Genomic DNA, 12,300 nt, shown 5'->3' on the forward strand with positions numbered 1-12,300 from the left:
TACTATTATATGGATATCGATAACAATCGTCATACTGTAAAAATACATTTATACATTATTATAAATACGAGTCATTGCAAACATTATGTTATTAATTATTATTATTACAAACGGTGGTTAGGAGGTTAGGATAATGTCTTCCAAACACATTGTACCAATCATTTTTAAATATTTAATACATGCGTTTACCTAATGTTCGTCATTTTCACTTACATGCACTTGTCCTAGGCTCTTGGTAAGCTCAATAGTAAAATATGATTACGTGTAGTTGGTATTTTCTTCACTTTTTTTCGTGAAAGTACTTCGAGTACAAAATATATAACAAAACACTATAGAATATTATTATGCATGTTGCATGACATATATTTCTTCGTTATACTAAATGTTTTAATAATATATATATACAATTTAATTTTCATCCGTACATATTGCTATATGTTAATTGTTTATACATATTAGTAGATAGTGCTACCATGTAAATGCAATTTTGTCATTTATATTTCTTTATGATCTAATTGTGAAATGTTAATAGCTCTACAAACAAGGAATTCCAAAACCTAAAACTTTCCGACCTACAAGTCTTGGCCACTTTGGGCGTGGGTGGTTTCGGTCGTGTGGAACTCGTCCAAGTAAACAGCGACACATCCAGATCGTTTGCCCTAAAACAAATGAAAAAGAGTCAAGTGAGCAGTGCAATATTATATATATAATTTTTAGTCTCATCAATTGGTGAACTACAGTATTTATGATATCTGCACATTAACAGATTGTCGAGACGAGACAACAACAGCACATCATGTCAGAAAAAGAGATCATGGGAGAAGCCAACTGTGAATTCATTGTTAAATTGTTCAAGACGTTCAAAGACCAAAAATACTTGTATATGCTCATGGAGTCTTGTCTTGGTGGAGAATTATGGACTATACTGAGGTAAATAATAAATATTATTTCTGAAAAAGAAATAGTATTAGTGGGATTGTATAAAATATTTGATATACCTGGATTTAGTGTCTGAAAATTCAGATTGTTATAGTTGATATTTTTGATATGAACCCAATACTAAATCAAATTACATATTAATATATTATACTTACTAACGTGAAGTTATATTAGTATATAATTAGATAAATAATATTTATTAGGTATTTGTTCATTAAAAAAAATATTGAAATTTTTGTGTTATACCTACTGTTATATGACTGTAAATATTTTATGTTTGTTTAACATATGGTTATCACTTTATTTACTTAATAAACTATAACTAATTACAGAGACAAAGGACATTTTGATGATTCTACCACACGTTTCTACACCGGATGTGTTGTTGAAGCATTTGACTACTTACATTCGCGCAACATAATTTATAGAGATCTGAAACCTGAAAATCTACTTTTGGATATCACTGGTTATGTGAAATTGGTTGATTTTGGTTTTGCTAAAAAACTACATGTTAGTATGAATTACTTCACCATCCAATATTTGTATAATCAATAATCAAAATGTATTTAAATATATTTTCAGAACGGAAGAAAAACCTGGACATTCTGTGGAACACCAGAATATGTTGCCCCTGAAGTGATTCTCAACAGAGGTCATGATATTAGTGCTGATTACTGGTCCTTAGGAGTACTTATGTTTGAACTACTTACCGGTATGAATTTTCATTTATTTCAATAATAAAACTTAATAGGATAAATTGTGATTGTTTTTGTCCATTAAGAGGATGTTGTACCTGCGTGTGTTGTTTCTATCTAACACACGCATTACAAAACAAATCTATGTACCATTTTCTTACTGCCGTTTATTTATAGTTAACCTATAGCAAATTCACATATCAAATTTGTAGAAAGAAAATACTCTAGTGCACTGATGATTTATTTTCAGATTTTTGTTTTATATTAAGTTAGAAGTAATTAGGAGAACGCCACACCCACATTTTATGTTAACAATAATCCATTTTACTCTGTTATTTTAAAATTAGAGTTGATAAAATTTAAAAGTATGATATAATTATTTTTTAAGTAAGTTATGATTAGGGCTCGGATTTATATGCAAATGCATATTATTCTATGATTCACCTAGAATAATTTTGATTATAAATGTCAACGTTTTGTAATGTGTAGATATTATGGCTAATTTTTTTTTTTGCATATTTTTGGCATATTTATGATATGTTTCTGCATATTTTATGGATTTTTATTTCATATAAACACGGCCTAGTTATGATCATTTTAAAATGTACAGTTTAAAAAAAGTCATAACTTGCTGTTTAATAAAAAATATTAATAAAAGCCTCCAAGATCTATAGATACCTAATCTTAATTTTACATTTTATAACAGTCAATTAGCTCTAATTTTAGCATTTACCGAGTAAAATGTATTATTGTAAACGTAAAATTTTCCTTGTACGTTTGTTAGTAGACGAACACAACACATGTGTGGTGTCCTCTAAAACAATTTAAAATTTATATAACTTATTTTAAAATAAACATGGAAAAAACACTGCTTTATATTCTTCTCTACAAATTTGATATATATATGTAAATTTCATCTAACATTAACTAAGAAAAACTATAGTAAGAATCTGGTACATAGATTTGCTATTTTAAGATAGATAAGACAGAGGACAACACCATATGGGTATGACGTCCTTTTAATATAAAATTATAACTGAAAATATTCAATTGGAATGTTACAAAATGTATATCAAATTTGTATATCTAAAAAAAATTAATTATATCAACAATTGTCTGTCTTTACATTTAATTATCTATTATCAAGTATGAAATTTAATAATTACATACTCCAAGTCACCGTATTTATTCCCATTATTTTTTTTTTTTGTCATAGGTACACCACCATTTACTGGAGCAGATCCTATGAAAACTTATAACATAATTCTAAAAGGCATAGATGCAATAGAATTTCCAAGAAATATAACAAGAAATGCTAGAGTTTTAATTAAGAAATTATGCAGGTACGCACTGAGTGTCTTTAAGTCATAAATATTATTAATGCAAGAAAAAAGTTTTTTAAATTGTATTCTCATACATAGTTATGGATATCATATCCATCTAATTTATCTTTGAAACATTTATTGTACACATTTCTTACATATTTATTATTTAATCTCCCCATAAGAAAATGTTGTTTTATTTAAGTTATACAGTTTTGAAATTTAGTTTAAAATTTAAACGTCGATGATTAAATCAAGAAAATTAGTAACTTAAATTAAATTTATCTTTTCTGGAATTTATACATACCCTTATACTCCATGCCACGAGAGAACTCAACTCACTCGCTCATACAAATTCTGGAGCTCTCTCGTCTCTATGTCCAAGTCTCAACGATGTTGCGACTGGGAAATTAATACAGTCTACCAAAGTGCTTCAACGGCATACAATGAGTTTTGAAGGATGGGGTTCATGCTAGTTTTGTGGAGGAAATCTTCAAGAATGAACGATTTTTGATAGTTATTCAGTTGCGTTTTCTCGTGGCACAGACTAAACTCATTTTAAAAACTATAGAGACCTTATTAAGGCTATAGCCCTATCAACCAAACATGTGTTCATATCTACGGTTTAAATTTAAAAAGAAAATAGTATAACTGTTTGGTAATTACTAATTTTATATTTTAGAGATAATCCTGCTGAACGGCTAACTGAAGTACAAAAACACAAGTAAGATACATATTTTTTATATACATTATGATAGTTAAGTTTTAAACAAATCTTTATTTTGTTCTAGGTGGTTTGATGGTTTCAATTGGGAAGGACTACGTAATCGAACCCTCACTCCTCCTATCTTGCCAAAGGTGCGAAGTGCTATAGACACAAGCAATTTTGACAATTATCCGCCTGACGCAGACAGCCCACCACCAGATGATAACTCAGGATGGGATGTAAATTTCTAATATGTAAACAACAATGATTATTGTTCGTCCGCCTCAACGATTTTACTCTATGGTTTCAAATTACCCATGTTTTACATTCTAGTTATGTCTTACAAATTAATTTAGTCTTGTTAATTATTCAGTGTACTACCATATGAAAACAATAAGTGTTAGATTATTTGATATTATATTTCAATTTTTGTTAACCATACCATTTAAATTTTGTTTTTATATAAATAAAATATTTGTTATACCCCTCCCCCCCTCGCCCACTGGTAGATATCCATAATTATCTACATTTACGAATTTAATATACAATAAGTGCCTTTAAATTTTCTGAACACATATTATGGCAGAATATACAACTGTCATTTATTAATTTATTATAGTTAAGATTGCGCGAGTTTTATTTTTTCCAATTAAGTAAAAGTGTATGTTGGTTATTACTTTTCTTCTTGTATAGTTTGATTATTGATTTATGTGTTTTAGTATTTATAAATAATTTTTCTATGGAAAAGTTGTCCAGATATAAAAATTATACATTAAATTATGTTATAACATAGTAAGATCACAATAACTATGAATTATTTTTTAATGATTGTTATTATTGTTGCTCTCTGAATAGTCCTTATCCAGTGAGTCCCTTGACTTTATATATATAATATGTATATATATATATATACACTTATATATTTTTTAATTAATAAAAACTATTTTACACATTGGACTTAAATAATGTTTGCAAGGTATAAAATTATAAAATCAATCAAATCATAGCGTGTATAAATTATCATAAATGTATCAGTTTTATATTAACATGGTAAATATCATTATATAACATATATGATAAGTTTACAGTTTTTAGTACAACTGTATTATAGTAACAATTTTTTTTATGCATTAGACGATGTAAAGTATTAAATATGTATTATCTAATTATCTAAAAACAGATAAGTTATCTTTTTTTTACTAAAAAAACAATCAGCGTTAAAACAAATAATATGATTAACTAGTTAATAGTACAATACTATAATAAATTACCAAAAACGTAGAGTTTCTTGTTTCTAACTAAATAGGAATTTCAATCTGATTAAAACTTGAATGAGAATTATTATTATATAGTGTCCGATTAAAAACATATTGTTATCGGTGCATATAAATATTTCAGTTCATTTATTTTCTTGGTTAACAATATTAAAGTCATAAAATATAAAATCATGGTAAATAATTTATTGATGTTGAATTTGTATTAAATAAAATATAAACAAAATTACTATTAAACTAAATAATTGTCTGTAAAATGCTTTTTATTAACACTCATACCAAGATCATATAATATTAAACATTATATTATTTTTAAGGTGTTCTAAAATAAAATTATTAAATCTTTTACAACTTTGTTTTTGAGTGTATGTGTACATACATATTTTCATGATTTTGATTACAGACCCAATACTTAATATTGACTTTCTATAGAATAAACTTGAAGGTAATAATTTTAAAAATTCAAAGTACAGATTTCAGAATTTTAAATTGCATTAACAAACAGTGAAACTTCCATAGAACAAAGTCTTATGGAGAACAAAACAGATTTGTAATATAGAGGAATTTGTTAAATAGAATTTACGCATGATTAACAATGAAGGTCATGGTTCTTTAAAATAATATGTTAAACAGAAAAATATCTTTAAGTAGAAGTTTTGTTTCACTGTATAAACATAATTTTCATAATATTACATATCTTTGTTAATTTGATGTATATGAAATGCCAAGAAACAGTATCTTAGGCATCTAAAATTGAGTTTTCTTTCATTCTTATGATAATATATAAATACAATGTAGAGCTAAGTACCTAATTACTCTAACCCAACTCTTAAATCGAATACAATTTATTGAATTTTATACTAGCGATTTTAAGTATAACATGAACAAAACCATGTTTGGGAGGCTCAAGGGCCGCATTTGGGGGAGGGCACTGGTTTCAACTGCCCCGGGCGACAGTATTTTTGAGGCACCTACATTTTGTGTTTGGAAATTTATTCCCTTGTGAATCATAACAACTTATAAAATTTATATTATTTTATTTACAGTATTATATAATATAACGTAATATTAATGTATTATGCTGTTTAAAATTAAAACATCTAATGTAGGTATTTATAGCAATAAAGCTATCAGCGTTCGAGAAAGTTATTAAAAAAGTCCTCAATACTTTTCCCAAATTTGTTGTGATTCAATAATCAATATAGACATAAGTTATTTATAATAATACAGTGTATTTTGTTATCGTGTACAGTGTGCCTACTACAAAAGTACAATAAATTTGTCAACTAACACGACTCTCGAGCCATAGGATTTGTGAAATCTGTGATAACTGATTAATATTATTTCTTTCACTACTTGTTGCTTTTGATTATTTATTTTATATTTGTTTAATATTATTATAGTTATAATTGGCAAAAAATATTAAGTTATATTTGTAAAGACAATAAGAAAATTTTAGATACCTAACAAATATGTTATTACATATATATATATACATAATGGGTGGGGAGGTGCTGAAGAACACACTGGTATCCGGTAACACAGTCCGGGGGTGTGTGTGGTTGTAAAAAGGGTATTTTTATAAATCATGTAATATGCAATTGTATAATTTTATTGTAGTTTAATATTGGTGTATTTTTTTTGTGAAAATTATAACAATATTGTTCTGTAAAAAACCACTTCTAGCCCCCTTTTATATTTACTTATACAATTAGAAACTAATCAAATTTCGTTTCATTTTTGAGTTTTTGGTAATGTACTAATGTACCTATCCAACTACTTTTATTATTGTCAATATTAATACAACAATAGGTAACTATCGTTTTTTAAGAATTATATTGGTAGTTTGTACATTTATCGAATTGCCATGAATCATCATAAAGAACTGTATTTAAGAAGGAAAAGCTCTGGACTCTGGATGGAAGATTCATGTCAACTGTCAAGAGTTATGCCACTGTTCTCATAAACAGTCAAGTAAGTAATATTAAGATTCGTAATTAATTTATATAAGTCTAATGCATCAATCTGTTATTATAATGATAGCGGTGGTCATAGGCACAACTAGGGGGGTACTTTAGCACACCAAATCTCTAATTCAGCACCCCCTAGCCACTGCAGTTATAAAAGAGCAATTTTATTATTTAGTAGGCAACAAGTATGTTATAGCAATAGTTTAATGACTAATGATGTTTGAAGTAATTTAAAAACAGAATCAGTGTTGAATAAGTAAGTACCCACAGCACAAAAACAAAGAAAATAGGTTTAAAATAGTACATTATATTATTATTAACCAATATAATATGTCTGTTATATGGTTGTAACTTGTAAAAATATTAAATTGTAATAATAAGACAATTACTTACCTACTTTGTAAATGTAATAATATATACCTACAATTAAATAAATAGGTAGGTAATAATGTTGAAGTTATAACAAAACTTTGTTATTAATGATTTTAAAAGTTGGGGGGGAGGGGGGGTGTAGAATTTACATTTAAGTGTTGCTTTTTCAAAAATCCTTTAATGATTTTAAGTGTGTCGCTATTCTTATGGATTTAGTTTCGTAAAAAAAAAAAAGGTTGAGAAGCACTGATACTAAACCTTTATAGCCTATAATATAATATAATAATATAGGTGTTATTACTTAATTGTTATTGAGTTTTGGCATATTATATATAACAGGGGTGGCCACAACGAGGCTCGTAAGCAATTTCACGTAGGTATAGGCTCGAGCAGTCTCCGCGTTCGTTCCACTTATATAATGATTGATGAAGTCGAATGTTGGTACATAATTGTACCTTGGTACTTGGCGTCTTGGCATTATTATATCATATATCTATTCAATATTGAATAGGAAGTGTATGAACGGCTAGAGTGCCACTAAGGCCAATAATTTCGATTTTTATAATTTCTATTTCTATAGATTTGAACTTCTGAAGTTCTTACACAAAGTGTCAGTGACACACTATTTTATGTGCTTGTTTTTAAATAAAAATGTACCGATTTAGAAAACATTAAACAATGTAAGTAAATACTATTGAGGTTTAATTTGGGGGGGGGGGGCGGACTTAGCCATCACAACCACCACACGATTATAACGAAAAATAAAAATGTTATTACTTAAAAAAATATAATTTTATATTTACAAATACCGTTTTCAAAATTCATCAGAATTTTTTTCTTTGCAATGTGAATGTATATGTATATACATAATGATATAGGTATCCTATATTCCGACAATTGATATTTAATACATATACCCGGTTCCAAAAGAGAAGACACCAGATTTACGTAGCTTAACTGGTTTTGCCGGTGACTGCCTGCAGGTGTCTTATTTCTTTTAAACAGGGTATAGAAATAATTAAAAAATTAGTAATTACAATACTTTTCCTACATAGGTAACCACTTTTATAGGTATCTAATTAATTGTTCCTTATTATTAGCTATCCAGAATTAATTACTGATTCTTCGAGAAGATAAACGATACTTTAAAGTTTCTTAAACGAAACAAGTAGGAAAAAACGTATCATATTATAGTGTTGTGGTGGAAAAGTTAAGATACAATAATTTTACAATGATGTGTGTTTTTTTTTTTAAATATTTGTTTTAAATTTTAAATTGTTTGTGTCTGTCATCGCCGTTTGAGGCAGTGAAACTGCTTTAATTTTCTTCAACAGTATCTTGTTCGATGGAAAAATGAATCTAGTTGGTGCATTTGGGACGTCAAAATTTAAAATTCCCGAAAACGCCGAAAAAACAACATAAACATTTTAAAAAAACCGGAATTTTTACGCAAAATCAGTTTTTGACGAACTCGATTTTGATTTGTGTAACACTGTAACTCTAAAACAAATGGCTGTAGATACATGACATTTTCACTGGTTGTTTATATTAGCATTTTCTATACACGATATCAAAATATTTTGATTTGTCTATTTATAAGCTTGAAAATGTAATACAAGGCTCCTATAATAATATATTGTTACAATGACAGCTAAAAAATATTGAAATTACATATAGTCACAATTTTTTTTTTTAAGCATTTTAAGTTCAAATCTTTAATAATAATACCTACTTACTTATAAATTATAATTAACAATATAATTTACTTTTAATACCTACACATTTTGTAAAAAAGGCCCTCACCCGTTAAATAAATAAAATTAATAATAGCTGTTCAAAAACATACATATGCACAATTTTTAAGCATTTTAAGTTCAAATTTTGACAAAATTAATCAAATTTAAAATGAAATAATTATTCTGTAGTTAAAAATTTATAAAATGTTCAACTTTAATAGCTAAGGATTGAAAATTTAAAACAAGGTTTCACGTAAATAGGTTATTTATAAATTATTTTATTCACAATAATATCATCAAATATACTTGGTAATATCATAGGCTGATGACTGACCGTCTTCGCTCAGAATCGTTTTCCTTATACAATAATGTTATATTATCATTGAATACAAATTTAACACCATCCATTACAGAATACAGTGACCCACCTTTTTTTAAATTAAAAATATAAATATCTAAGGAATTTTCTATTGACATTAGAATATGAGGTGATTTTTAATAATTATTTTGTAATAAAATATTAAAAATATATAGGTTTATAAATAGTACCTATACATATAGCCTATTTAGGTATCCTTATTTTTTGTGTAGTTGTACCTATTGAATATTTTAATGTGTTTATTTTAAATTGTATTTTTTCAACAAGTTTTCTGGATAATCTTAATTATAATTTATAGCTTAAGCTTATATTAAAATTTAAAATATAAAATTATTTATGTGTCGTTTTTGTTTCAACGTACCTACTTATTTATACTAAATAGGGCTATACACATAAAATGTTATTATATTAGGTACCATGAATATTTATCATTAATTAATCATTATAATATCTAATATTCATATATGCTGTATAAATAGGTATAGGTAGTAGGTAGGTACAATGGTACATAACAATCATACCTAAACTGCATAACTATTAAAATATATAGGGTACCATACGGGATACGAGGCGATCCATTTAACCTGCGACACCTGTTATCAGAACACTGTTATCGCCTATATCAGAACACTAAAACATTATTTTTCGTAATTTTAAGTCGTTACTATTTTACAATACAACATTTTTGGAATAAATTATATTTTATTGTTATCATATTCTTATGATTTGACTTCATTGAATGGCAATATACATTTTTAATTTTTATATTCCTAAGTTGAATATTATCCGGAGTAGATCTTTTTATTTATAAAAATTAAATTTAGTATTTATAATCAATGATGTACCTTATACCTATAAGTATTTAAAATTATATCTCATAAAGACGTAAACTAATATTATAATAACTAATAACTATATTCGTCCGAAATATTATTTTTGTATATATCGATGTAGTTACCTACTGTAAAAAATCTACTTTAGAATAAGGAACTAAAAATAAAAATATGATAACGATAAAATATAATGAAAAGTTTAATTTTTAACGAATTAAAATTAGGTATGTATGCAAGAAATATTTTCAAAAACATTAATCGATGTGAAATAATGAATGTCTATTACGTTAAATGGATCACCATTCAAATAGATAATATTTGCTATTAGTCTATTACTATAATAATACTATGTGTATTAAGGCGCGGTCACACAATGATAGAAAAACTTGATGGTTGTTATTGTGATAGAATATTATATCTTCTATAAAATATTATCTATGTTAGTTAATAGTAGATAGGGTGATAGACGATAGTAACTATCATGGTGATGAGTGGAGATCGTACCATGATGGTTCGTACGGTGTCAGTACGCTGTCGCGAAAGCAACTATTAAACAACCATCGCGTTTTTCTATCACCGCGTGACCGCGGCTTTGATGTATTATGAAATACCATTATAATGACATGATATTACATTGATATTTAATAATAAATAATTAACTATAATATATTATAATATACCTATATATTGTTGTCAAATACAGGGGTGTGTATATAAAACAAAAACAAAAATTATGTTGCTCAAATAGAATAGTAGGGGGTCATCTACCCTTTGCATAGCTTATATAATATAAATATATATATATTAATATTAATATATATTGACATATCGTTAATCGTACGCATAGGTCTATACTTATATAATATTATAATATATTAATATCCCGATAAATGGTATGATCATGGAGTAATAGACCTTCATCATTATTTAAGAGGATGTCAGCGCACTATTGGTTTTATCTCACCGACACACGAGCATATATACCTAGAGTGAATTGACCTATATGTTAAACTTAATGGTTAGAACATTATCTGTGTTCGAACTTCTCAGTTCTTACACTGGCTTTTTTACAATATTTCAACTTTTATGTGAGTTATGAGTATCTATTAAAAATGCTATAATTATTCATGAATACTCATATTTTATTATTTTTAAATTGCATTTTTATTTATTATTATTAATTAAATTTAGTAACTTAGGTTTTTGTCCTATAAGAAATCATACTTTGTAAAAACATACTATTCGCTATATTTGAATATTTCTATCTATGTGATTATAATATATACTAATTAGTAATTGCTAATTAGTAAAATTACCTACTAACCACTTTACTAAAAAACTCTTTCATTATAACATAGTATTATCAACTTTAACTACTCAATTATTGTTTTTTCCTATCAACACCCACCCGGCAACGTCCAACTTGGAGCAAATCTTTGGCCCTAATGCTCTATGGCCCATTTCATTGATACAACATTATATACATTATATTTAATCAATGCCCCTTACACCGGACTCGCGTACGATTATATAGTGCACGGTGCATACGTATCGAATCGATTTATATAGATAGATAGGTACTGTTGTTGGCTCGCCGCTCGAAGACCTTAACCCGGATCGATCGCAATACGACAGCAATACGAAATAATATCGAAAATCTCGTCTCGCCTTGGGTCCGAATGGTACGCTCGTATACCGTTCCGAGAATAGAGCACATTTCCGATTTCACTTGTACTTGACCGCTGATTATTTACAATCAACATCGACAATAATAACAATTAACTATGACAATGTAGGAAGTCGTGTGGTGTGTGGACCGCGTACGTATAGTGCCGGCAAAATGGCTGCCGTGCCGGCGTAAAACCGGCGGACGACGCTCGGGCGCGACGGTTTGACGGGTTATTTTTTCAATTGCCATTTGCCGCTCGCCCGGGTTCCCCTCCGCCGGGCCGTGGGTCGATAGCGGACGTGGCCGCAGGTGTGCTCAAGCGCGGCGCACGTTACCCGCCGTCGGTGACGTCACGACGACCGCAGTCGACCAGGCGTGCTACGGCGCTCGTGACGTCATGCGCAC

At 28.1% G+C, this 12,300-nt stretch overlaps 1 protein-coding gene across 4 annotated transcripts in view; it reads left to right on the forward strand.

Annotated features, from left to right (window-relative positions):
- The window catches only part of LOC132946907 (cGMP-dependent protein kinase, isozyme 2 forms cD4/T1/T3A/T3B), a 168,893-nt gene extending 164,406 nt beyond the window's left edge, over positions 1-4,487 (forward strand). For all 4 annotated transcript variants that reach the window (XM_061017026.1, XM_061017025.1, XM_061017027.1 and 1 more), the window contains 7 exons: positions 533-683; positions 767-930; positions 1,272-1,449; positions 1,522-1,651; positions 2,851-2,977; positions 3,639-3,680; positions 3,748-4,487. In XM_061017026.1, coding sequence (XP_060873009.1) covers positions 533-683; positions 767-930; positions 1,272-1,449; positions 1,522-1,651; positions 2,851-2,977; positions 3,639-3,680; positions 3,748-3,913 — 958 coding nt within the window. In that variant the 3' untranslated portion in view covers positions 3,914-4,487. The remainder of the gene's footprint in view (positions 1-532; positions 684-766; positions 931-1,271; positions 1,450-1,521; positions 1,652-2,850; positions 2,978-3,638; positions 3,681-3,747) is intronic.
- Positions 4,488-12,300: the final 7,813 nt, after the last annotated feature.

This window comes from Metopolophium dirhodum, chromosome 6 (genome assembly GCF_019925205.1).
Source record: "Metopolophium dirhodum isolate CAU chromosome 6, ASM1992520v1, whole genome shotgun sequence".
Taxonomy (NCBI): Eukaryota; Metazoa; Arthropoda; class Insecta; order Hemiptera; family Aphididae; genus Metopolophium; species Metopolophium dirhodum.